This window comes from Strongylocentrotus purpuratus, unplaced genomic scaffold, assembly GCF_000002235.5.
Source record: "Strongylocentrotus purpuratus isolate Spur 01 unplaced genomic scaffold, Spur_5.0 spur5_scaffold_11, whole genome shotgun sequence".
In the NCBI taxonomy this organism is placed as follows: Eukaryota; Metazoa; Echinodermata; class Echinoidea; order Camarodonta; family Strongylocentrotidae; genus Strongylocentrotus; species Strongylocentrotus purpuratus.
In genome coordinates, this window is record NW_022145596.1 from 12,950,599 (window position 1) to 12,974,988 (window position 24,390).

At 36.0% G+C, this 24,390-nt stretch overlaps 2 protein-coding genes across 3 annotated transcripts in view; one reads left to right on the top strand and one right to left on the bottom strand.

Annotated features, from left to right (window-relative positions):
* Positions 1 to 189: 189 nt before the first annotated feature.
* LOC762789 (major facilitator superfamily domain-containing protein 6) lies at positions 190 to 5,699 on the top strand. The gene is made up of 4 exons (XM_011666750.2): positions 190 to 432; positions 1,528 to 1,602; positions 3,063 to 4,559; positions 5,086 to 5,699. The coding sequence occupies exons 1-4, from the start codon at positions 336 to 338 to the stop codon at positions 5,265 to 5,267; spliced, it is 1,851 nt and encodes a 616-aa protein (XP_011665052.2). The 5' UTR covers positions 190 to 335; the 3' UTR covers positions 5,268 to 5,699.
* A 4,896-nt stretch (positions 5,700 to 10,595) lies between these two features.
* Positions 10,596 to 24,390, bottom strand: part of LOC589456 (zeta-sarcoglycan) — a 38,089-nt gene continuing 24,294 nt past the window's right edge. For both annotated transcript variants that reach the window (XM_011666747.2, XM_030980678.1), the window contains exons 3-9: positions 18,942 to 19,220; positions 17,044 to 17,145; positions 16,472 to 16,559; positions 15,629 to 15,748; positions 14,425 to 14,497; positions 13,946 to 14,069; positions 10,596 to 13,138 (exon numbers count right to left, since the gene is read on the bottom strand). In XM_011666747.2, the coding sequence (XP_011665049.1) occupies positions 12,971 to 13,138; positions 13,946 to 14,069; positions 14,425 to 14,497; positions 15,629 to 15,748; positions 16,472 to 16,559; positions 17,044 to 17,145; positions 18,942 to 19,175 (909 nt within the window). In that variant the 5' untranslated portion in view covers positions 19,176 to 19,220 and the 3' untranslated portion in view covers positions 10,596 to 12,970. The remainder of the gene's footprint in view (positions 13,139 to 13,945; positions 14,070 to 14,424; positions 14,498 to 15,628; positions 15,749 to 16,471; positions 16,560 to 17,043; positions 17,146 to 18,941; positions 19,221 to 24,390) is intronic.

Below are 24,390 nucleotides of genomic sequence, written 5' to 3' on the forward strand. Positions count from 1 at the left end.
CATTTGTTCCCAAGGTTAATGTGTTACCACGCAAGCTTCCAACAACGGCATCATGAAAATATGAATCAGCCATCTGAAATAAAGTTTTGTGCGGTATCAAATTGTGTTACGTTGAATATCTCTTGATGAATTAGGAGCAGATGTAGGCCAATAATAGGCATTACTCCATTGACTTGACCAAGTGCTATCGTGTCTGGTGTGGGCCAACATCGCCCCCGGAGTTGAACGCATCCGCTTGCCCAATATCCGCTAACGCAGCAGTCCGGCGAGTCTTTGATTGGCATTTTTTTATTATGGACTTCAACTTAGATAAAAACACGAGGTTATGGTAATTCATGAATCCAGTAATTCAACGCAAATACAACATGGTTGTTCCTAGTCTGATATATAAAACTGGTGGAGCAGCTGTCATTCCAGCCATTTCGGAAGCAGGTAAAAATAAAACTATAGAAATCCATTATTATGCTTGCATGTAGGTCTAGTGCACTGTTCTTTTGTCCTGTTCTATACTTTTTTAAATATTTATTTCAACATAGACCTTTGCTCTGAAATTGTTTGTGTGTCTTTTGAAGTTCTATAAACTACTTTACTTCATTGAAATATCATGAACTAAACTTATTTACATTAAACAGGATATCTATTTTTTTAAACAGGGAATCCAATTTGATTGTGCACATGCTTCTGGAGCATATTAACAAGTTTAGTCATCTATTAATTCCATGACTAAACAGTCTGCTCAGAAACGAACTAGATTCATGTCAGAATCATTTAAATCTTTGAGATTAAGTTTGCACAATAAAAGGTTTGTTGATGTTTTGAGAAATATTAGTATACTTAAACCGAAAACTTCAGTCTCTCTAGTCGTCGGTTGTTCCACTGAGACTACGTCTGGCTCCACTAGACCTCCGATTCAACAAATGTCAGTTTTATTAAAGAAATGACCCAAATCAGATGGTTATTTCTGTCTATAGTATACTATACATTTGTGTTTCATTTCACAGTTTCTTTTACTCAAGTTGCCTCTTAACTTTAAAAAAAAATTCTGACTGATGTTGCAATGTTCACAAATCACAATTCAAGTGATTTCTGATATAGAGCCAACATTTGGGCTTTTTTATGGTCAACCTTCAAGGATATCTGACCATTAGACTCTTTTTATTGCTTTTTATGATTATCCTATCTGACAAAGATGGGAAGAATTGATAAGATCTGACATATCGTCGCTGTTTTCACGAAGTGACGGTGGTGAAAAAAAATTGCATTCACTTTGCGTTACGATTTTCCTCACTACCGTCACTTCGTGAAAATAGGGACGATATAATGGACTTCTGGATCCTTACCCTTATGCCTGTTAATTGTCCAAATAGCAAAATTAAGGAGTTTTCAACATATTTTTTTCTGAAATAAGGAATTCATACGATTAAGTACATTGTATATTTTTTTTATGATGAAAGATATTGCACCTCTCTTCTTTATCATGTCAAGTTACTTTTAAAAATTCATCAGACATTTTTTTTTATAATACAGCGAGCAAGCTAGAGAAACCAAAGGTCAACAAACTGTTCTTGCCCATCAAAGCTGTTTACTTTTGGATATTTTCAGGTGAGTTAATTGGGTGTCATCAATTTTATGATGTAAGTTGAGAGCCAGAAGGATGTAAACCATGTGTTAAACTATATGAGTTAATGACCTCCTGGCACTAAGCAGGTGATTAGTCTGATGCTATCTGATAGAGTAGAGTAGTCTGGCATACATAGGGTCGTAGTTGAGTGGTTTTGTGTGCTCGATTCCCGACACGGCACTAATATCCTTTGGCAAGGCATTGATCTATATTTGCAACTCCATACCCAGGAGAGAACTGGGGACCTGGTAGGATGACAAAAGCCTCTGTGTTAGTTTACATATGCCCTCGTAGCGATCGTTATGGTAGGGAGTGGAGATGGTGCACATTGTGTGTAAATGAATTTGATGACCAGGGTAAAAATATCTGTACAGCGCTTAGAGAAGATAATTTGTATGAATTAAGCACCTTTTGCACAATTTTTTAGCAAAGTGTTAATTGTTTAAATACACTGAACACTGCACAAATGCATGAATTCAAATTCGGAACTATTCCAGCTAGAGAACTACCTGTTCTCTACTTTCTACTTCTCATAAATTAAAGAGATAACATTACTCTTTAAATTGGCAGTAACTCAAAACTTAATTACAACAAGTAACAAGCTCAACTTTGCACATTGTGAAACTTGATACTGTTTTTATTTGGAGCTAGTTTCATATCATATTGCATTAAAATTTCGAATAAGTTTCACTTCTTAATAATTAAAGACCATAGCACCTGTGCATATCTGTACGGTAATTAGTTCTGTACACAACAACACCAAAATGCATCACATATGTTATTCCAAAGCTATTTCAGACAAGAACATCTTGAAGTAATAGTGACTAAGGGGAGCAAAAGATGGAGACCCATGCACTGGCGTACTTGTGATGGGGGGGGGGGGGGGCACTTGCCCTCCTAAATAAGATTAAAATATGGTTTATTTCTAAATTGATACCAGTGATTAACACATGTTGCTGAAATTACATGATTTTCCGTTTTTTTTGTGCTCACTTTTGCCCATTATGCCACCTGACGTTGATGCAGATTTTGTCCCCCCCCCCCCCATTTTATTGTGCTCATTACGCCACTGGAACCGTGTTTGTTGTGTCCTGTAGTAATTTACTAGTGAATTAATTACTGATACAAGGTATTTCTTTTTGGCCAATTCCCAACAGAATGATGAAGATAATGATAAAAAATAACTGCATTGATGACAGGCCTTACTATTCATTTTTTAAATAAAAAGTGGTTGAATTATTCGCATTGAATATCTTGTGAATTGCTTACAAACTTATATAGGAAAGATTAAATGTAAGATAATGTCTTCTACCATGTGAAAAGAGAAATTTTGACTTTTTCTTAGAACATATTTCTGCTTTGTAAGCCATTATTTTTCCTTTATAAATATGATCTTGGATTATTTTTAATTACTGTGTTTTCTTTGTTTACTACCACCTAGGAAGTGCCTTTATCCTGCCTTTCTTTCCAGTCTACATGACATACATAGGACTCAGCACAATTCAGACGGGCCTCATTCAGGGCCTGGTCCCATTCATTAGGAGCGTCGCAGGGCCATTCTGGGGCAGCCTGGCTGACAAGTCCGGCAAGCACAAGACCATCATGCTCGCCAGTATGATCGTTTCAACCCTCATCTACGGAAGCTTGGTATTTCTGCCTCTTCTGAATCGTGACAGAACTACAGTCTGGACGAATGTAACTGATGCTGGGGATAGAGACATTCATCATTTAGAGTTGATTGACGATGTGGAGTCCTTGGCAAAATCGTTAGACTGCGAAGATGTTATTCATAATAGCAATGATTGCAATGAGCTTGATGAGAGTTTAAAGGTGGACTTAGGACAATGCTTTCGAATAATATCTTCTAGTAATATTTTCAGCAATGATATAGGTATTCAAAAGAACAGGACTCATATTCCTTGGGGTATTCAAGGGTGCAACATGTGTCTGATGTGCAATAATGTTAAAGTGGAATTTTTGGAAAAGGGTCATGGTCTAAACGAAAAGTGCCATCAAATATTCAATATGTTTATGTCAAAGTGCTCTTCAAAGTGGTATAAATCTAATAGTTTGCATCAATCAAGTCCTGTAATTCTTGGTGTCCTCTACCAGGATGATCCAGTGTCTCCAAATTCTCAGCCGTTTAACAAAAACACCACTGCTGTGTTTGCCACCATGATGGCACTGATCTTCACCGGTTGTTTCTTCAAGAGTCCCACTGCCCCGATCCTAGATGCCACCACCATGGTGCTAGTCAAGGAGCTCAAGGAGGTTGGTATTGAGGCGGACTACGGGAGGCAGAGGCTGTGGGGTGCGGTCGCCTGGGGTAGCGTGTCACCCCTGGCAGGAGTCCTCATAGACGTCTACGCTACCAATGTCTCTTCCTTCAACCAATACCTTCCAGGATTCTGTATGTACGTTCTTGTCTACTTCCTGGCCTTTGTCTGTGCCACCCGCATCAAGGTCCCAAAGCATGTTCCTCCTGCGAAATCCGTCTCCAGCAACATACGTGTGGTCCTCGGTAAGGCCAACATCCTTGTATTCTTCTTCGCCATCGCAGTCACAGGAATATCTGTTGGGTTGCTTTCCACGTACCTCTTCCTTTTCCTCGCTGAGCTGTCAGGGTCACACACACTAATGGGTCTCACGTTAACCTTGACCTGCATATCTGAAGTCCCCTTCATGTTCTTTGCCACCAAGCTCATCGAGAAACTTGGCCATCGTGGCGTCATAACGCTCACACTCTTCTGTTACGCTGTCCGCTTTGGCGGTTATTCCCTGATCCAAAACCCATGGCTGGTGCTGCCCATCGAGCTTCTCCATGGCGTGACCTTTGGTGCCTTGTGGCCTACGATCACATCCTACTGCATCCTGGCAGCCCCTGAGGGGATGACCACTACAATGCAGTCTCTTGCTTATTCTGCCAAAGTTGGAATTGGTAAGCATTTATAATTGCAGAAGCCTTTATAGCTTTCATTACTGTAAGTGACCCAGTCATATACATATTGAACAGGTTAAAAAAAAAGATGTATTAATGACACCAACGTTCACAATCATTCAGATGTAAATGAATGTAATATCACTTTTCTTATGTGAATTAAAAAATGCTTCATTAAATTTATTCAAACAAGATCCTTTAGATTTCTACATGTACATCTTTTATTTTTTGTTGCTTTTAAGCACTTTTAAATAGCTTTGCTATATGTGTGATAATGATACTCAGCGCTTTGCATCCTTGAGAAAAGGGCAGAGTGATCCAATTATTCTCTTCCTTCTCCTCCTGTTTGTACTTGTTGTTCTTCGTCCTCTTTTTTGTCTTCTTCTCCTCTCCTACTCATTGTCTTCCTCCCCTTAGCCTTAATACCAACAAAAGTTACCTTTAGTTGTAAAATGGAAATCTGAACCTTTAAGAGGTCAAAGGTCAAATGGTTTTAACTCGTTCCATAAACCTTTTCTCATTACAGGAATGGGAGTAGGGACAATAGCTGGGGGTGTCATCTACCATGCATATGGAGCCAGAAACCTGTTCAGAGGGGCGGCCATCTTGTGCCTAGTGACCATGGTCTTCTACTGGCCGACCAGTTTCTACCTCGACAGACGTGATGTACGAAGGGCTCGACAGATACAGTATGAAGAAATCTCATGAATTTATATGTTCTACTAGTTTGGTCTTAGATGAAACATGTAAATAAATATATATATGATATATCATTTAATGACTATAGAAAATCAGAAGTTTTGTTTACACTGTTAGTTGACAGAGTGTCAATATTTAGTGTCAACAGAAAACAGTTGTGCCAATAGTACATTAAAGATAAACTTGAGTACTGGTAATGCGATTGCATTGTGAAAGAAAAGGTGTGGAATGGATCAGAAAAGTTGATCATATAGCATGTAAGTAATGGTGTGTTATGCAAGGTTCTAGAGTCATCAAAATCATCATAAATTTGGCAGAGTCTTCGTAAAGTAACAATCATTTACACAGATAAATGTATATGGGACAACACACATGGTGTCGGGGCTAGTACTACCCTGATTTCCTTATCTTTCTATGCTCATTACTCAGCCAGTATACATTTTCTTCCAAAATTGTTTGGCACATGACATTTATTTGTAATCTTGAACATTCAGTGTAAGTTTCGTTAGATTCTGTGAGAATTCATTTTCTTTTTTTACCAGAACTCAAGTTTATCTTTAACTGTCGTTTTTCAATTGTAGGTTGGGTTTGAAATATTTGAGAACACTGTAGTAGACAATCAATTTGATCTGTGCAATTTTTGCTTGCCTAAACATCAATGATAAATGTCAAATTTCAAAGAGATATGGAACCAAAAGGTAACCAGATCTTCTTCTTTTTGGGGGGAGGGGGGGGGGGGGGAGGGGGTGGAGGGGGTTATGGAGATATTGACTCCACTTTGTATACATCATTATGCTCTGTAATATTACTGATTATTATCAATGTCATCTGTTTCGAGCCAGAAGGGTGTCACCTCCGTGTTAAACTATATGACTTATAGTGTGTGAGTTTTATGAATTTAATAAATAAAGTTTACTTATTTATTGTATTCATATTGTATATCAGACAGGCCTACATGTAGTATTAGGAGATGGAAAGCCTTGATTGTCAGTCTCTTGGACAGATAGAGCCCCTAGCAAGCAATGAATCAAATAAAATTACAATTTTATTACCATTTACTACCAGCACTTCAAAATAATATATGTATTAATTGACAACAGGTCTATTTAACCCATTGAATACTACCTTACTGAATCCATGACATTTGCTCCGGCGACAATTGCTCCGCTGTAAATTTCATACACTAATCGAATGGCTAACTTCAACCCTGGATTCAACACTATACCCTACCCTAAACCTAACCCTAAACCTAACATAAAACCCTATTGAAACCCTAACCCTAACCCTACATCTTAGACGAAATAAAGCCCGGAGCAATTGTCGCAGGAGCAAATGTCGTGTCACCACCTTACTACCTTTCAAAGATAACCTGGACTTGAGTCTATGGAAAATGTATGTTAAACCAGAATCAAATTTCATCCAAATGGGTGAACAAGAGTGTCTTTCTATTTTTTTTAAATTGTAGGCCTTGAATGCTTACAGTATCAAGGTAAGAAATAGATTATAATCAGTTTGACTCATGTTTATTCTGTATTTACTCACGGTATTGTGATATACATGGAGGCTGGTTAAAACTGCAAGCAACACAATATGCTACTGTAATACATTAGTCAAATGTGAGGTGATATGGAAGGCATTATTAAATGTAAAATGGGAGTACATGTTATTACTGATGGAGGATAGGTGATACTTGGACAGTAGGGGGGGGGGGGGGTATATTCATTATTTTTCAGGGAAATTATGAATTTTCAAAGTTTAATGAAATCTTGATTTTTGAACTAAATTGTGCATATGGCTGTTCAGTTCATTTCCTTTAGCTTTCAACACTCGAGGCTGTATAAATACATATCAGAGACAGATGCTTATATACTTGATTAATAAATTGATTTAAATCAAAGCAATTCTTTTCCAAAATGTTTGAACTCTCCCTTTGTTCAGTTTAGCTAACTTTCCTTCATATTAATTCAACATTACATTACAGAATTACTTCAACTCAAAGTCCAATCACACAGTCGTAGCCTGCGCAGTTCCACAGATCAATTATTGTTTCAGATTCCCCATGGCAAAACTAAAGTAACTCTTGGGGACCGTGCTTTTGCTGTTGCTGTCCCCAAACTATGGAATAGCTTGCCAATAGAAATACGAAGCACTCCATCTCTCAATGTTTTTAAATCCAATTTAAAAACTTATTTGTTCAACTGAGAGATCTTATTTTGTAGAATTTAGTAAAAAGGAGCTCTTAACCAGCGCAGCTGAATATATTTTGTAAAAAAAAAAACTATATAAATTTATTATTATTATTATTATTATTATTATTATTATTATTATTAATAACATTCCTCAATCTAGTCATTTCATTACCCCCTCCCCCTCTCTCTCTCTTTGCTCTTTTCTTCTCCCAGCAAGTACTCTACTCCTGTCTCACAACTCCCTCATTGATTTCCTTCATTAAATCAAATACCACAAACAAATACTAAACAAACGACCAGGCTTGCAATATTTTTAATCAAAAATGTTTTAAGAGAAAAGCAGCAAAAGATAGCTTCTAATTAGCAAAGTTAAACGACACTATGACAACTAGAGTGAGATCCAAGCGAGCTCAAAACAAGTTCATAAGTTTGGATTCGTCATCAAAAGTGCAGTGAACTATGGAGCACATATATGTACGTGAAACATATAACATTATATACCTTATGGCCCTGCACAATCATTCTACATTATTACACTTCTTGTTTCATCAGATAGATTCATTTTTCATTTGACACAAAATAAACATTTTTTCTGTCCAACGGTGAGGCTTCAAAATTGCAGGATGAGAGAATTTATAAATAAATATCATACCATCATACATACCATCATAGATAACATCACAGCTCCTTTTGTTAAATAGTGCACAAATATAAGCATGTACATGTGTGTATTTAAATCCCCTAATTTAAATGTCTCAATGTAGTTCTTCATATACTTTGTCCACACTGAGAAAAGTAGTTTCCATCTTTACACTACACACAATCATGTACGCAAATTTAATTTTACGTTTTTTGTTTTGTTGTTTTCTTCTGTAATGGAGCAGTATCCAGTTGACCGAGTTAAACATCAATCCACAATGATTTCTTCTTTTTCTTTACCTGCAATACTGAATGGTTAATTTGTTTACTTTTCTTAGAATTCTTCCAGATGACTTGAATGTGTAATATTGTAAAATCAGAAAAATCGTATTCATGAATCTTGTACAAAATTTGCAAATCGTCAAATTAAAAAAACTATGGAAAGCTCCCTTGTGTTTAAAGCTTGTGAATGTCATCCGTTTCAGCAGCCACTAATACACGGGGCACACAAAACAAAAGGTAGTGTCAAAGCTTTCATCAATTCTTTATGATAATTAGTCCAGCAGAAGAAACAAACAACTTTCTCTGACAAACATCCAGCGACAAAATGTAATATTCCATTCGAGGGCGATTCCTTGCTATGTGTGACATACGACTTACATGTTCACACGTATGTCTTTTTCCCACCTATTTCATCAATAAATGACAACTCTTTGGAAATTAGCACTGAATAACGTTAGTGGTAACAGAAACAACATTAGTTAATCGTCATAATCAGAGGTTATTGGATAAAATAAATGGATAAAAGTCATGTTGTAGAGGGCACATTCTAAGGAATCGCCTATTACCATCAATATAAAAAAAACTCTATCCACTGTTTGGAATACAAAGCATACACTAAATTTGGAATACATCTGTTTTAAGATTTATGAATACAAAACGAGGAATACAAAGCATTGAAACATGATCTCTGCATAAAACACATACATTGTATATCCAAATAAATCTGAATTCTTTGCCACATCAGATATCTAGCAGTAATATAATTTATGTAAAACTTGTGAGCAATGAAAATGTCCATCATAATTGTCCATAATATGTCGACAAGTCAGCAGGCTCCTGTTTCATGTTGAGAGCCAGAGGATTGTAAACTACATGTATGCGTTAAAGGATATTAGTTAAAACCCTTCTGGCTCTAGAGAGACAATAACTGTTGCCTTTGTGTCATGTTTAGTTAATTTTTATAAAAAAATTACATTTTGAAGGTAACAAATTGACATAACAATGGCAAGAAGAAAATCAGCCTCTGAAACCCAAATACTGGAACACATAAGAAAGCAATGCTGCCTCACTTTTACAAAAGGAAGCGACTATTAAAATATGAGATAAAAAAATGACAACATCTACATGTACAAATAAATAATAATATGATAAGAAGAAAATATTGATTATCTATTCAGAAATTCCTGTCCATCTTTTACACTGTTTGAATGTCATGTGTTTGAAAATATTTGTAATTAGAATGAGAATATATGACAGTGTGAGATACATGTACTGTACATAATAAGTTGGTTTCTTCCCAAAGTAGAACAGAAGTTGAGATGAAACATGACTAACTACAAATTAACAATCTCTGACGTAAAAATATGAGTAAATAAAGTCTAAAGTCAGCCCATAGACACTTTTCACTTCATTATGCTTCATACGGAAAATGATATATAAAGATGAGTAATTGCTTCCAATATTGGCCATTAAGGTTGCCATTCATATTCATGTCTGCCAGTCATCAACTTTTGTAAATCAAATATGACAATTAACAAGACCACATTAGGAAGTGAAAGTTAGTTTCGGAAACTCAAGTACCACTCAAGTACCATGTCAATTGGCAAGATACAAAAGTCTTTTTTTACAAAATGACACAAGGCTTTGTCTTGTGAAACTAAATCATTTGCGAAACTGCAAGTACGTGACTGTTTAAGCTCACTCTATTGAAAGAAAAATGTCAGTACATTCACCGACAGTGAATTTTTTAGTCAAATGCCATCATTTATTTTTTGGTCTACATCCACAAGGTGAAATTCATTAAAGGCCCGCATCCCAGCTGTAGGTGAATCAAGGGGTTTGAATTCCTTGCCGTTTCTACAAATGCATATATGAGTAGTTGATCAAAGAATGGTGAAAAGGACATTTATTAAATGAGATGAATGATTTAGCTATAACAATACTTGATTTGCATTTTTTCCGGGGCTACAGCTCAGTTGACCAGACATCCTGGTCTAGATGGTCATCGGTCTTTAAGCTTCGGACAACTTTAAACTGAGGATTTGTAAGTCCAACAGCCTGCCAGACTAACATGTCTATCTCGTGAGCCATCAGTAGAATGGGACGTCTCCTATCACTTTATCTAAATTCAAAATAATCAATGCCATTGCCTGGAATAGCAAAATCTATTTCAGTTTTCAAATTCATTTACATCTTGTTTAAAATGTCCATAATACTGTTGAACCTGCTGAAGTCTTCATGATTGTGACAAACAAAATTGGAAATTGTATTTTCCTATTATCAAAAGAAATTACGTATTTTAGAGAGAGACTGTCATGTATTTTTGAAAAGGTTTGTGCATGTTGATTTGGAAAGGGAAGAACTTAAGTTTCATAATATTAAGCAAATGTGATATGATTTTGTTTCAGCCTTTATTTCCGTCCAAAACCATGACCCAATCCTTTTCCACCCTGCAATATCAAAAGAATAAACACAATAAAACCTGCAAGTAAACAAGGAAGAGTTCTCTTTGAACAACAGTCTACTTTCAGCAAACATAACGTTAAACAACAAACCCAAGTTCCCGATCTGATGAATGACAACTCATTAATATATATGTACATGTACATCACATTTCAAGGTTTCCAACTACATTTCAACAAGGTACTGCAACAACATTTCAGGAAATGAATTCATTCATTCATATTTTCAGAAGTCAGCAAAAAGAAAACAATAAATCAAGACTTGTAAATTTCAAGTCAATTTCACATTAAGTATTTCTTTCAAGTTTCATCGTCAGTAAGAGAAGCATATTAGTACAAGCCTTTTACAATAATATACAGAATTATATTAAAAACACAAATGACAAATAGAAGTGTTCAGTTGTAACATGAATGGGTGGTCAATTCGACATCAAGTTCATTTTATGAAATAAAACAGAAGATAAATAAATAAATAAAGAGAAAGATTTTTTTTTAAAATAAAATAATTCACCGATTCTAGACATGATTGAATCCACTTTTGTTGAGAGTAGAGAAACCCTTTGATTGTGGGGAGATTGACTCAACCATCAGCGTTTGTGACATACCATCACATATCTGCAGAGAGCCAGAAAGGTGTGAAGTCTATGACAGAGTGACAACATTCTGACTCTCACCTAGTCCAGAATCTGGCCGATTTGATTTTAAATACCTTCCACCAAGGCAATGCAATCGCCCCCGACTTACTCACTGCCAGCTGAAGATGGCATGATCCTTGAATTAGGATGCCCGGCGTGTTTGCTGATAACGCCATCTTCGGCGGCTTGCAGCAAGTGTTGGGAACATTATACAGGTAAAATATAATAACCGACCAGATTCCGGACTAGCTGTCATCCACAGACGGGGAGCGGTATGTTGCACAAGTCAATCACAAACGCACACACACACATACACACACAATATTAGGTCAATATCCACAACTATCACATCTCAAATGGTGAATAAAATAATGAATACAAATACATTTCTAGAATACAGATAGAGTGTCAGTGAGGCAGTTATCTGAACCATGAATTGCACAAAAAATACAAAACATGGGTCATATCTGTCTGTCTTGTTTTTTTTTTTGCTTGACATTTTGTGACCCTTTGCTGTAGTTAAAGCATAATGAAAAGCCAGAGTACTGTCCCTTCTCAATACTAAACCTGAACCTTCATCTAATCACAGAAATTTCATCAGAGTGATCACAGTTTTAATTTTTTTCACAAAAAAGCTATTATTTACTTATGAAATGGAAAGTTGAAATATGAAGGGCATTCTTGTTTTTATTTCTATTTCATTTGCAATGCTCTCTTTTCAATAACTGAATTCTTTTTGACTTTCCGAATCCAAATCATTCTTCACTACAAAAATCAAATTACTTGTATATGGCGAGACATTTTATTTTCTCCTTGTCAGATTAAAACAAAAAGAAAGAAATATCAAATATCTACAATAAGTACAAACAGGTAGGGAAGGGGATTACAAAACATTTTTTTTGTACGGGAAATTGAAATGTATCAGAATATCATTTCCCTTGGCATGTTTTTTGTTCACGCGTATGTATTCAATTAATAAATTGAGAGTTTGAAATATGATGATGTAATATAACCCTAAAAATACTTCAACCACTAAAGAAATCACAAATTTTTGTTTATTCAATCTGAAATATATGTACAAATAAGTTAGAAAAATGCACATCAAATGCAAAAAGGAAATCAGTCTTTCAACATGTACATATGATTTATATAACGTATATAAAATTGCAATAAATAAATACAAGGAATAAATGGCTTGTCACCAAAATCCAAGATAAAGCCATCAATATTGAACAAAATGTTACAAATTTTAATCTTTCTACAGCAAATATTTCAAATTCTGTTATCTGTTGGTAAAAACATGTCATGTCATCTCACTACAGAGTCTCAGCAAAAATTGGCTACTTCGCGATCTAACTAAAGAGCCTCAACTCCAGATGGTACAAGTATGTGAATTTAACAATGTCACAATAGCTTGCCCAGTGAAAACAAAAAGGTCAAAGGTGGTTTTATCATGGTGTTATGGTGACAGGCCATCAAAGGTCAAGGGTCAGAGAGGTCAACCGTTATAAGCAGATGTCTGTCTGGGTGCAGCCCGTGGAGGGTGGGGCCAGGAACACCTTTCCATTCTCGCAGATGCAGAGTTCAAACACGCCTGCTGATGAGGAAGAGGAGGAGCTGGCATCAGCTACAGGGAGGTTCCTCATTTCTAGACTCTCTGATTGAAGCATTATCTGTCAAAGAGATCACAACACACATTTTTTCAAAGGGCTATCTCTATGATTAGTGTTTTATCTGTAATGATATCAAAGACATGGATACATTTAACAACTAAATTATTCATACCCTTACCAAGTTTGTTAAGTGTGACAAAATTGATTTGTTTCGATTTATGTTTCTTGAGAATGTGACATATCAAAGCTTACATCTAAACGTATTCAACAATTTTTTTTTTCTTACACATCACTTTGTAATATCTCCCTTGGACAGCAAGTTTTTACTTTTTACTTCTTAAAGTGACTCAGTAACATTGTTATAGGTTGATGAAAAACTGTGTAATTTTTGTATGAAATGTTACTTATTATATTCCTTCTACTGTACTAACCCTCTAACATGCAAAAAATCCTGAAAAATTCTCAAACCACAAAGAAAATTATGGTTTTCTTGGAAGGCGTCTAACAGTAAAATCTCCCAACCATTTTTTGAATTTTCCCAACCGTTTTTCCATGAAAATAAGACGTAAGACAGGTTTTTAAAAATCTTTCAACACTTAAATGTAAGGAATGGTATATAGAGCCAATTCAATGCTTTGTGATGATTTACATTCACCTAGATTGTAATTAAGTTGTAATAATATAGTTTGGAGAATTAAGGAATCGATCAGATCAGATCATTATAATGGTCTATTTTCTTTCAAACTTTCAGATTATCTTTTTGTACATCTAATATTGAAGTAACTACCTTAGCACCATTTTCTCTCATCTGAACAATGTTATTAAGTCCCTTTAATGATAGGATTACTCCACACAACAGGTACTGACCCTTCCATTTGTGGCTCTGAGTTTTAAATCCGCTAGGCACGATGCTGAGAGGTCACCTGACACGCCTCGTAGAAACATGCGTTCTCCAGCTTGCATGTGGATACTACTCGTTAATGCTTCTACACTGCAATGTGAAAACAAATCAGATAACCGTGTTGAAGCTAATGCAAAGCATTACAAATAAAAAGTGAATGAAAGGGGGAAAGGAAGTATACAAATAATGGCCGATGGCAGTTTGCCCGCAAACTCTACTAGAAACATTTAGGGTGTTATTTGGAGAATCACCGGACATATTCACTATAGCCAAGTCTAACCTGGTTGGATAGTACACATGTGCTGTTTTGCATAAATTCTAGACACCATCTTTTGAATAATGTAATCATTTAAAAAGTAACTTTATCAATTCCATGAAATCATCTTAAATTTGTTTTGGGAGAATGGTTTTGTGCTTGGTGATCTTTCTTGGTTCTTGAACTTACTCTAAGCTTTGGCCTGATGGTGCTGTTACTCTTGGTGTTTCTACAGGACCTTCAAATATAGTTCCCTCAGCACCTGCACAAATAAAATAATTATGATAATAATTAGATCAATCTAATATATTAAGGCACTGTCATGAAAACAAAACTCTCAACAGACACACAATACAAAAACTATTCCAAAGCAAATGCCTCTTCAAGAAAACTTTGAAGTCGCCAACAGATAAAACAACACATCTTAATAATAAATACAAACACTAGAAAGTTAATTTGTGTCCTATCTAAAATCCAGAAAAGGACTAGATACTTGAAATTATATTTTTGTGTTATAATCTCTGAGGTAAAAGTAAGGGATTGATATTTTAAGAATGCTTCATGAAAACAATGACCACAAATGTCAGAGTAAATCATGAAACCAGTAAACTCCAAATCATCCAACCAACTCACATACCCACATTATGAAGGTTATTTTTTTTTACATTTTTAAAATTGTAAACATGTGAATAATTTATTTGTCCCTATTTATCTTTATTAAGAATGTGACATAAATACAACAAAAAAAAATCTACAAAAAAAAGTATTCAATTAAGGCCCTAATTCAACCAGTCCACCTTTCATTCTTGAGTTATGAAAAACACAAAAAAATTTAATTTTACAATGGGTAAAGCTATGGTCACAAATCTGAGCAGCGACCGACCGATCAGTAGCCTGCTCGGTCACTGCTGGAATGTAGGCATCGCCCAGCAATTAGGTCGCTGCCTGGGCGGCGACCGCCCAGGCACGAGCGTATTTTGGGCGGCGAGTGAAAAGTGAGCAGGCGCCGCCCAAATTTTAACTCCGTGCTAAAACTTTAGTGGCGACCGAGCGATGCCCTAAAAACAAGCGGTGCCTGGGCGGCCGCCGCTCGGTGGCCGGGCAGCCGCCGGGCAGAATTGGTTAAAAACTCGCTGCTCGACCGCCGAGCAGGCTACTTTTGGGTAATGTGACCATAGCATTAGTTGGGTTTTAGTTGCTAACTATAAGTAGAAAACAATATTTTTGTTTCTTTTACTGTTATTATGGATTTTGCATATCTTCCTTGCTTTTCAAAAAATTGAATAATACTAAATTTCTGTAACAGAGTACCTTCTTTATATTTTAGTTTTGTATATATCACATTTGATCATTCTAACAAATCAAATAGCCTAATAGACTCAATTGCCCTTACCTGTGAATGTTAATTTATCTGTTCCAATTTTAACTTCTTCTGCATCTGCATAGAATACCATGTTATCTTGGGTGTCGTATATAACAAATCTCTCACTGTGAGATGTTAATGTTTTATCACCTGCAACAGGGAAAGAAAAAGATACAAAGGATTATGAATATATATCAAAGTTATACAGTAGTACAATACCTATATCATTAGGCATGTCCCTCTAATGACACATAGGTTTTACCAACCATCATGATAGATGTTATCATGGGTCCAGACATGGTTAGCACTTGTGTTGTTTCTAAATTAAAACCTTCCTTTCAATAGCAAATCATCAATATACACTGTAATACTTATCCCAATGTTGTTATTATTGAAGTGTTCTGGGATACCATTTACTAAATCATTTAGTTTTACTATACAGCCAGAATAAGATCATGCCCCACATGTGTTCTATAAAATATGAAGCCTAAAACAGAGAGATTACAAAGCCTGGAATCAGGGCAAGAGGAATAACCTGAAAACAGGCATCTATGTATATTAGCTGGATCCCACTTCAAAATAACAGACTGCTGATCTAAAGGTGGAGTCCCCCCTGATATTAAGTTGGTTTTTAATTTAATAGAAGCAGAAAATGAGAGGAACAGGTCAGTGGAAGTTTGAGCAAAATCTGATTACACATAAGAAAGTTATACATTTTTAAAGTTGTCATCAGTGAAACACAAATCGGTAACACTGCGATGTATCTTGTGAGACCCTCTCCAATGTATGATCGAAAATTTACTTTAGGGAAAACAGATATTTCTGTTTTTTTGTTAGAACAGAGCAAATGGGAGGGAACCTGATTAAACTCACCTACTACAAATCTGCCTGTTACATTTGTAAGTCCATTCCGAGCATTGATACTCACATTGTGCCCTGACTGGAAGACCAATGGTTTATTCTGGATTTGGCAACAACAAAAAAGAAGTAAAAAGAAGTAAAAACAGAGAGGGAAAAGAAAACAGGAGTAAAGAGAGAGTGAGAGAGGGGGGGGGGGGGGGGGGGGGTAGAAGGAAAATGAGTGATGGATGGAGACAGAGAGAAAGAAAAGAGCATAATGGAAAATGTTATTTGTACTGTGTGAATTAATGTAAATTGCATGAATATCATCTGCAAAGTCTCATTAACTGAAACCAATCTAACAACAGAATTTCCTTCATTAAAGTTCTCACAATATCACAGTGACAAAAGTTTCAAGAAAAAATAAAATATGGAGTGATAATTACATGTCCATTACTTCTAATGCTTCCTAAACAATAACGCAGTTACAAAAATTGACAGAATTTTTTATTTTTAGAATGCTTTCATCCAAACATTCTGTGTCATCACAGCTGACAGGCATTGTATGATAAATTAAGAAATGATTACAAGGATGAGCCACTTACCTTAAAAGATGTAATTTGTGCAGTATAAAAAGCCTTGAGGAATTCTACAGTACCTTCTAGACGAATACCATCTTTGGCTATCTTGAATTTACCCATGCCAATCTGTTTAATACAGAAAGAGAAAACAAAATATGTTAAAAATTAATCAAATCTTCTTATGCAAATTACTCTTTCTGTACAATTGATGTATGCACACTTATTTATATAAAGCATGTGGTTGTAATGAAACAAGGCAAAGTTTAGAGAAATATATGAAACCATAGTATAACACACTTCTTTTCCATCTTCCTTGAAAACAACTATTTATCATAACTTAAGGCATCACATACATTTCTCACTCATAATATCAATATTTAAAATGAAACGGACTAAATATTCTGCTTATATCCCTAGTAAAGTAAAAAGTAAAATTTTTCCTTTTAGCAGTCAGGTATCTCTTGAGCCAAAGAAAAATGATTGAAATCAATCTACTTCTCCTAATCCCCACAGGCAGATCAAAAGAGAAATGAGAAATGAGAAATGTACATGAAAGAGGATGACAGACAGCCATACAAGATAGGTGACAGAGATATAGATGTGGGGGGGGGGGGGGAGAGAACTGATAAAAAAGGGAGAAACATATTGCATTTAAGCAAGAGAGGGATAGAGGGAGAGAGGGAGAGAGGGAAAGAGGGAGTGTGTGTGTGAGAGAGAGAGAGAGAGAGAGAGAGAGAGAGAGAGAGAGAGAGAGAGAGAGAGAGGGGAGCGAGAGAGAGACAGGGAGAGAGAGAGAGAGAGAGAGAGAGAGAGGGGGGAGAGCAAGAGAGAGAGAGAGAGAGAGAGGAGAGCAAGAGAGAGAGAGAGGGGGGGGGGAGAGCAAGAGAGAGAGTGGGAGACGGGACATTGACTAATAGAGAGGAGAGAGAGAAGAACAGAAGAAGGAGAGAGAAGAAGGAAGAGGAAAGGAGAGGGAAGAGGAAAGGAGAGGGGAAGAAAGGAGAGGGAAGAGGGGGAGATAACAACATGTTTATGGAAGAAGCATACAGGAGCAGGAGGAAGTATAGAAGGGGGATTGAACAGGAAATTTGTTCTTTCCCCCCATCACACAAACAAAACTCCCTAAGCTGACAGTCATGGTGATGAATCGCCCCTGGTTCAACGATCCTCTCTACAATCCTCTCTAAGATTCAATTTCATGAGATCTGTCATAGCTCCTCTTGTACCAATCATTTATCGAGGAAAAAATCTATGACTGCCCTGCTAATTTGCACTCTAAATGCGCATGATGTGGAATTGCTGATGAGCTAGATAATCTACTAAATTATTCATAAAAATGGTATCCTAGTTTTCTTTACTTTTGTAAGGTAAAATCTTGAAATCTTTCTCTCTTGATCTAGAATAATTTTGGATCAGATAGATGATGTATCAAAATATTCATGAAACAAGATCTTATTTTTCTTTGCTGCTTGCTGTGAAAAATAATGTGAAAATACAATAATTTTGAAGGTGAAGCATAATTTTGTTGGTTCTTTTTTTGTGGACATCCTCTCCTGAAGATCTCCAGGTTTTTCAGCCTCTCACGTAGTACATACATTTATGCCACCCTGATAAAAGAACCTATTCATTACTGCATAAGTATAGATCTTTTACAGGGTCATTTTTCGAAAGATTGATTATTCTAATACATAAAATAGAGTATTTTTGTATCCTACTGGCTCAATAGTTATCACATGACAATCAACAAAGCTTGTCCGAGGCTTGCTGACATAGCAACAAGTACTGTTTGCAGACTGGATTCCAAGTATTGCAGTCCATTCATTAATAACAGGTTCGTGAAATAACTCGTCCCTAGGTCCCCTGGAAAGAAACATCCATAAATTTGAATATGTAAGTATAAAAACGGTCTACTGGCAGCTTACGAGTGAGAAGTCTAGGACCCTTAGTATCCAGACCGTCAGGGCCAGGTTGACTGTGATGACAGCCATCAGGACCAGGACCAGCAGGTAGAGACATCGCTTCCTCCAGCCGTAGATCCCCACCTTGTACACTATCTCCGGCTCTCTGTGGTTACTGCCATGGTGGTGGTGGTGGTGGTGCTGACGTAACGAACCCTGTGAGTAGCTCGGGTAGCTTCCCCCATCACCCCGATTCATGGTGGCTGGGTGGAGCCTAGACGAGACAGACTAGATGGCTGGTACCTGCAGAGGGGTAGAAAGTGGAGTGTAGAATGGTCAGATATAAAGATATATTTCATTTGGATTTAGGAAGAAATGAGATGTGACGGTAACAGGAGTCACAAGTATCATTTACTTCTACAATTATATGTAATTTATGAAGTAGTAGTGTTGGCAGTCTAAGTAGTATAATTAGTAAGAAGAGCAACTGACAGAGCGTTGGTGATGGTGGTGGTGGTGGTGATTATGTTTATGAAAGTGGTTGTGGTTATGGTGGTGATGGTAATGATGGTGGTAGTGGTGGTGACATTGGTGGTGGTGGTGATTATGAATATGAAAGTGATTGTGCCTGCAGCAGCACAAGAAATATCCAGGACAAGTGAGTCAGTAATCGCACAAGCATAAAATGATCAAAATTCAATGATGATATGAGCAGATGTAAACAAGAAAAAATGTGATAACAAAAAAGTAATGCATGAACATCAGATTTAGTGTGATTCTAGGAAAAGTATCCAGAACAAAAAATATTGCTGTAAATATCAATTCATAAATAATAAAATACTGCTCGTTTAAAAAAAAATCTTTTCTGGTATCAAAATATATGTTTAATGACTATGCAACTTGGTGTACAGCCAGTGAGCTAAATTTTTGTCCTTGTATATTTGTACATATCAAATGATGGTGTATCCATTTTCCGTCTTACACATTGCATTATGGAGCATACGTTATGGAAGACGTAATACATTCACTATTCCTCATAATTCAGGATCAAAATGTTTCAAATAACAGAATTCTGTCATGAGATCAAGATACAGGCCCATATGCATAGCAAACGATCTCTGCATCCATTTCAGACAGTTCTACATGTACTGTACGGAGCCCTGCTGTGGCTGCATATGAATACGATGCAGATGCACATCCCCAAGCATCCAACTGTTCGATCATCACAGTTCTCATTGTATCACCGTTGCTGTATAATCAACACCTTGGATAATACATGCAGAGCTATTTAATACACACACTTGGTGTAAAAGGCTACTTGTAGCGCTATGGAGTGTGAGAATTGTTTGTTGGTTTATCTCACCGGTACTGTCTTCTCTTTAATCAAATTTATGTGCACTTGTTACAGAGTTACAGGGTGTAGGGCAGATACACATATTTGAACGTGTAGATAATTTATCACCAGTAAATCTACTTGCATTTGCTAAACATGCAATTATCGAATAGAAGTGAAAGAATGCAAAGCCAAATTTCAACAATATTATCAAAATAGATTTGTCTCTCAATTTAATTAGGGAAATCTTGAGTTATGGCAATGACAGAAAATAAAAAATGCAATCAGCAACAAAAAATAAAAATTCCACAAGAAAGCAAATAAATACTGATTGATAACTTATCACCAAAGAAAGATTTATAATAAAATTGAGTCAGTTGACTGGACTACTAGCTGAGCAATAGATCATGTACATAATGTAGTTTCAGTGAATTTTAATTCTTACAATTTGTTAACAAATGTTTTTTGAGTGTTCTTTACTTGTTTGTTTGTTTACATTTTGCTGATTGAGATAACTGACCTACAGCATGATAACTTATGACTAGTACCCTACACAGGTTTTTCTCCACAAAAAAATCCATCAAAAAATCAAGGTCTTCTATAGTGATATCCATTTTGCTTAAAATTACCCGTTTTTTATCATTTTTTGAAGCATGTAATGTAAATATCAAGATTATTTTTTGAAAAAATACTTTTTCCATCATATCTACCGATAGGTTGAAATGCCTGATAGTACCAGTATATAATATTCCCCTTACTAGCAAGTAGCAACCCGTCAATTTCTATCCATCTCCTACACTGTCTGCACACAGATGTAATGTAACATATCCCTTTCCTTACCAAGCGTAATGCATGGACAACTCGGATGACTCAGACAAATTGAGATTAAAATGAGTCTGTTAATTACTATTATGCAGCTGGGGTGCATCGTCAATGGACGCCGGCAAAGAGCATAACCTTCAGAGAGTCCGCTCATAATTGTTAAATTGATAACCAGGTGTCCAATTTGTGAGAGATGAACAAAAGTGTGGACAAAACCATGGGAATATACCCCTTATATAGTTCTATATTATGGTGTACTTTGTGAAAATGAATGTGCAGTAACATAATACATTTAAAGCTATGATAGAATTGCTATTCATGAGGTAGTCCTGTTACTTTACAAAAATGCTAAATAATGTCTTTTCATTTCTCTCATGATGTACTTTGAGCTAGAATTTTTCTTTCTGAAAGTGAATGACTGCAAAAAATGAACTATATACATGTAGCAATGTTACCACCACTGCACATGAAATTCTAGCAAATTCAAGAGTAGAAATTGCCTATGCCCGATTGTAAAAACTTTTAATGACCTTAAAAGTGATGGCAAGGAATGATCATTTTCTGCATTAAATTTACTATAGAGGAATTCTTTCAAGTGATTATTAACTTAATCTCTAAAGTAGAATTTAGGAATATAAAATAGTCTCTTTTAAAACTTGGGTATCAACAAAAACTTTGTGTTCCCATTAAGATTCTTTCAAACTGAAAGTTCATGAGCTAACTTTCTTCAATCTTAAATACACCTTACAACAAGAGCTGACCTACATGTAGATGTCAGAGGACGCCTTGAGACAAGATAATTTCCCATGTCCTAACAAACAAGGAATACATCATGATGCGGATATCTACCCTTCTTCAAAGATCGCTACATGGATAATCCTCGACTATAATTAGACCAGTGAGAAGAGCCACTCTGAGATTGTAAATCTCCAACTACAACCATCCTAAGACTCCTGAAAGAAATCTTTGTCTGTCTGTCTGTCTGTCTCTGTCTCTCTGTCTCTCTCTCTCTCTCTCTGAGTATCTTTACTGTAAAAACAAAGCTATTTTTATCCATAGAATGTTCATGAATTAAAAATGTTATGCCATAATTGACATAACAGTAAACAGTTGCAATTCATGACTTTCTTAATCGCCTGACAGCAAAAAATGGTTTGCTGCTAGGGCAAACAATATCTAGCTCTGCGATAAACAACTCTAAAAATAATTGAACTTTCAAGTGATTCTTCTTTTTTTCCTCCACAATAACAAGTTTTAAATGATTTTATGTTATTGTTTTTTTTCTCTACAATTGAACTCCTTGGTTCAACGAGGGCTAAACAACATGTCCCTGGTAACACAAGAGTTACATACAGGTATCAGATAAGATCTTTCTGTCTTAATGCACCAGGGGCTCATTTTCAAATGTAAAAGGGGCACGTGGGGATCATTTCAGTCAATTAGGGGAGGGAGGGGGAGGGAGAGGGAATAAAACTATCCTGAACCATATGTGTTATATCCCAATATATGAACAGTATGATGAGGGGGAAGAAGAGAAATGTACATGAACAGGGCCCGAACGAACTCCAATACCTCACCGATCCTGCACCGGGGGGGGATGACGTGAAGAAGATGATACAAGCCCGCATCCAGCAAGCCTGATGGCTATGTGAAGATGGATGGATGTACACAATGGGCTCAGTGAATGTTTACACAGGAACGTTCAATGTGGTCTGTTTGCCGTACGGTCGGCCGGGTCAATGGATAGATTGGATGAGAATATATCCCCGGATTGTATGGTATACCTTTCACGCAACAGTTCACCCTGTGTCAACACAGATCGGCTGCTTCATTACGAAAGTGTTTTCACCTCTCAAAACTCAATTTTCATTCCAATGCACTATAATTTCCTCATATGATGTAGCTATTATTTGGCCGAGTCATACAACTTGACTTAATAAAACATTTTACAATAATTCAATGGGGAAAAAATGTAGCAAGACTACCAAAAAAGGATTATACTTATTTTATGTTCAATTTGTTAACATAAAATGTTTTTGTTTGATAGTTATAAGGAAATTCCTTTTTATTTGAAACAAAAAGGATGACATGACTACATAATAAGCGCATTAAAAATAGACTCCATACAGAAACCAATATTTTTCATAGGCCAAGGTGTCATTTAAACTCACCCAACGATTAATGATTCATGAATACCTTATGAAGCAACATGTACAAGTACACATGTACTACTTTAATAGCTTAATAGAGCAATTACAGACTTGCGAGATGTAAACATGCCTATTTGAGCAAATGGTGTGAGCATTTCCTTGCGTTATTCATTAACCCACTCATTTCTTTTTAAGGAGCACTTCTTTCATAAACTGCATACGCACGTCTGACTAAAACATTTCCAATGTAAAAATAATACTAATAAATCATGACTATTAACTTCTCCCAGGCTGTTAGCATAATTTCCAGCAACCGGCAGTTGCACATAAACAGACGCATACCAAATGAGCACACACTCGATATATAGCAGTCCAATATAAATACTACACTTTCATTCTCCAGTGCCGGCACTCATCTCTCTGTTAAAAGCAATCTAAATGGAGCAGTGCCTATCGCTTGTTTACAGTGAGCATCGGTCATATATCAACTTTTGAGGGATATAGTGGGCACGGCGAAGGAAGAATTCTCTTATAAATACACATACACATACTTATTTAGCACTCAAAATAGTTTTTACTACTGCAGAGGAGGTGCAAGCATTGTACCACTTTTACTACAAAATAAGTATACCACTGATAAAATGTTGTAAAGTACCGGTTTACCAACTCCTTTATCTAAAGTAGATATAAAACAACTGCTTTTCAAATTTGCTGTCCAAATCAATGTAATGGGTCTTCTCTTGAATGAAAAAACATTGAATTCCAACTCTCAAAAACTATGACTGGTTTCAACAAAAATAAAAAAATGAATGATTTAAATTCCTATTAATATTGTGCATACTAAATCTCTCATCTCCCTCTATGAGAAAAATACACACACAAAAACCATCAGGATTCCATTTTTGTTTAAATATTATAAAAAGGCTAATATTAAAAACAAGCTGCACTGAATGTTCATAAACAAGGTTTTGTTTTTGATTGTGTGTGTATTTTTTGTTTTTAAAAGGAGAGTATTATTTGGGGTTATTCACAGTCTAAACTACATGTACATCACACTTGCAAATGCACATGCAGTCTTTATAATATGAGTATACTCTGAAGCAATCTATGGCACTTGATTGATCAGTTCATGCCTAATGAAATAGTACAAAAGAGCAGCACAAACTAT

Bases quoted from the DNA above. Each gene is read 5' to 3' on its own strand.
- LOC762789 (XM_011666750.2), top strand. From the start codon at position 336: ATGAATCCAGTAATTCAACGCAAATACAACATGGTTGTTCCTAGTCTG. The intron at 433-1,527 runs GTAAAAATAAAA...TTTATAATACAG, and splicing joins TCCAGCCATTTCGGAAGCAG to CGAGCAAGCTAGAGAAACCA. The intron at 4,560-5,085 runs GTAAGCATTTAT...TTCTCATTACAG, and splicing joins TTCTGCCAAAGTTGGAATTG to GAATGGGAGTAGGGACAATA.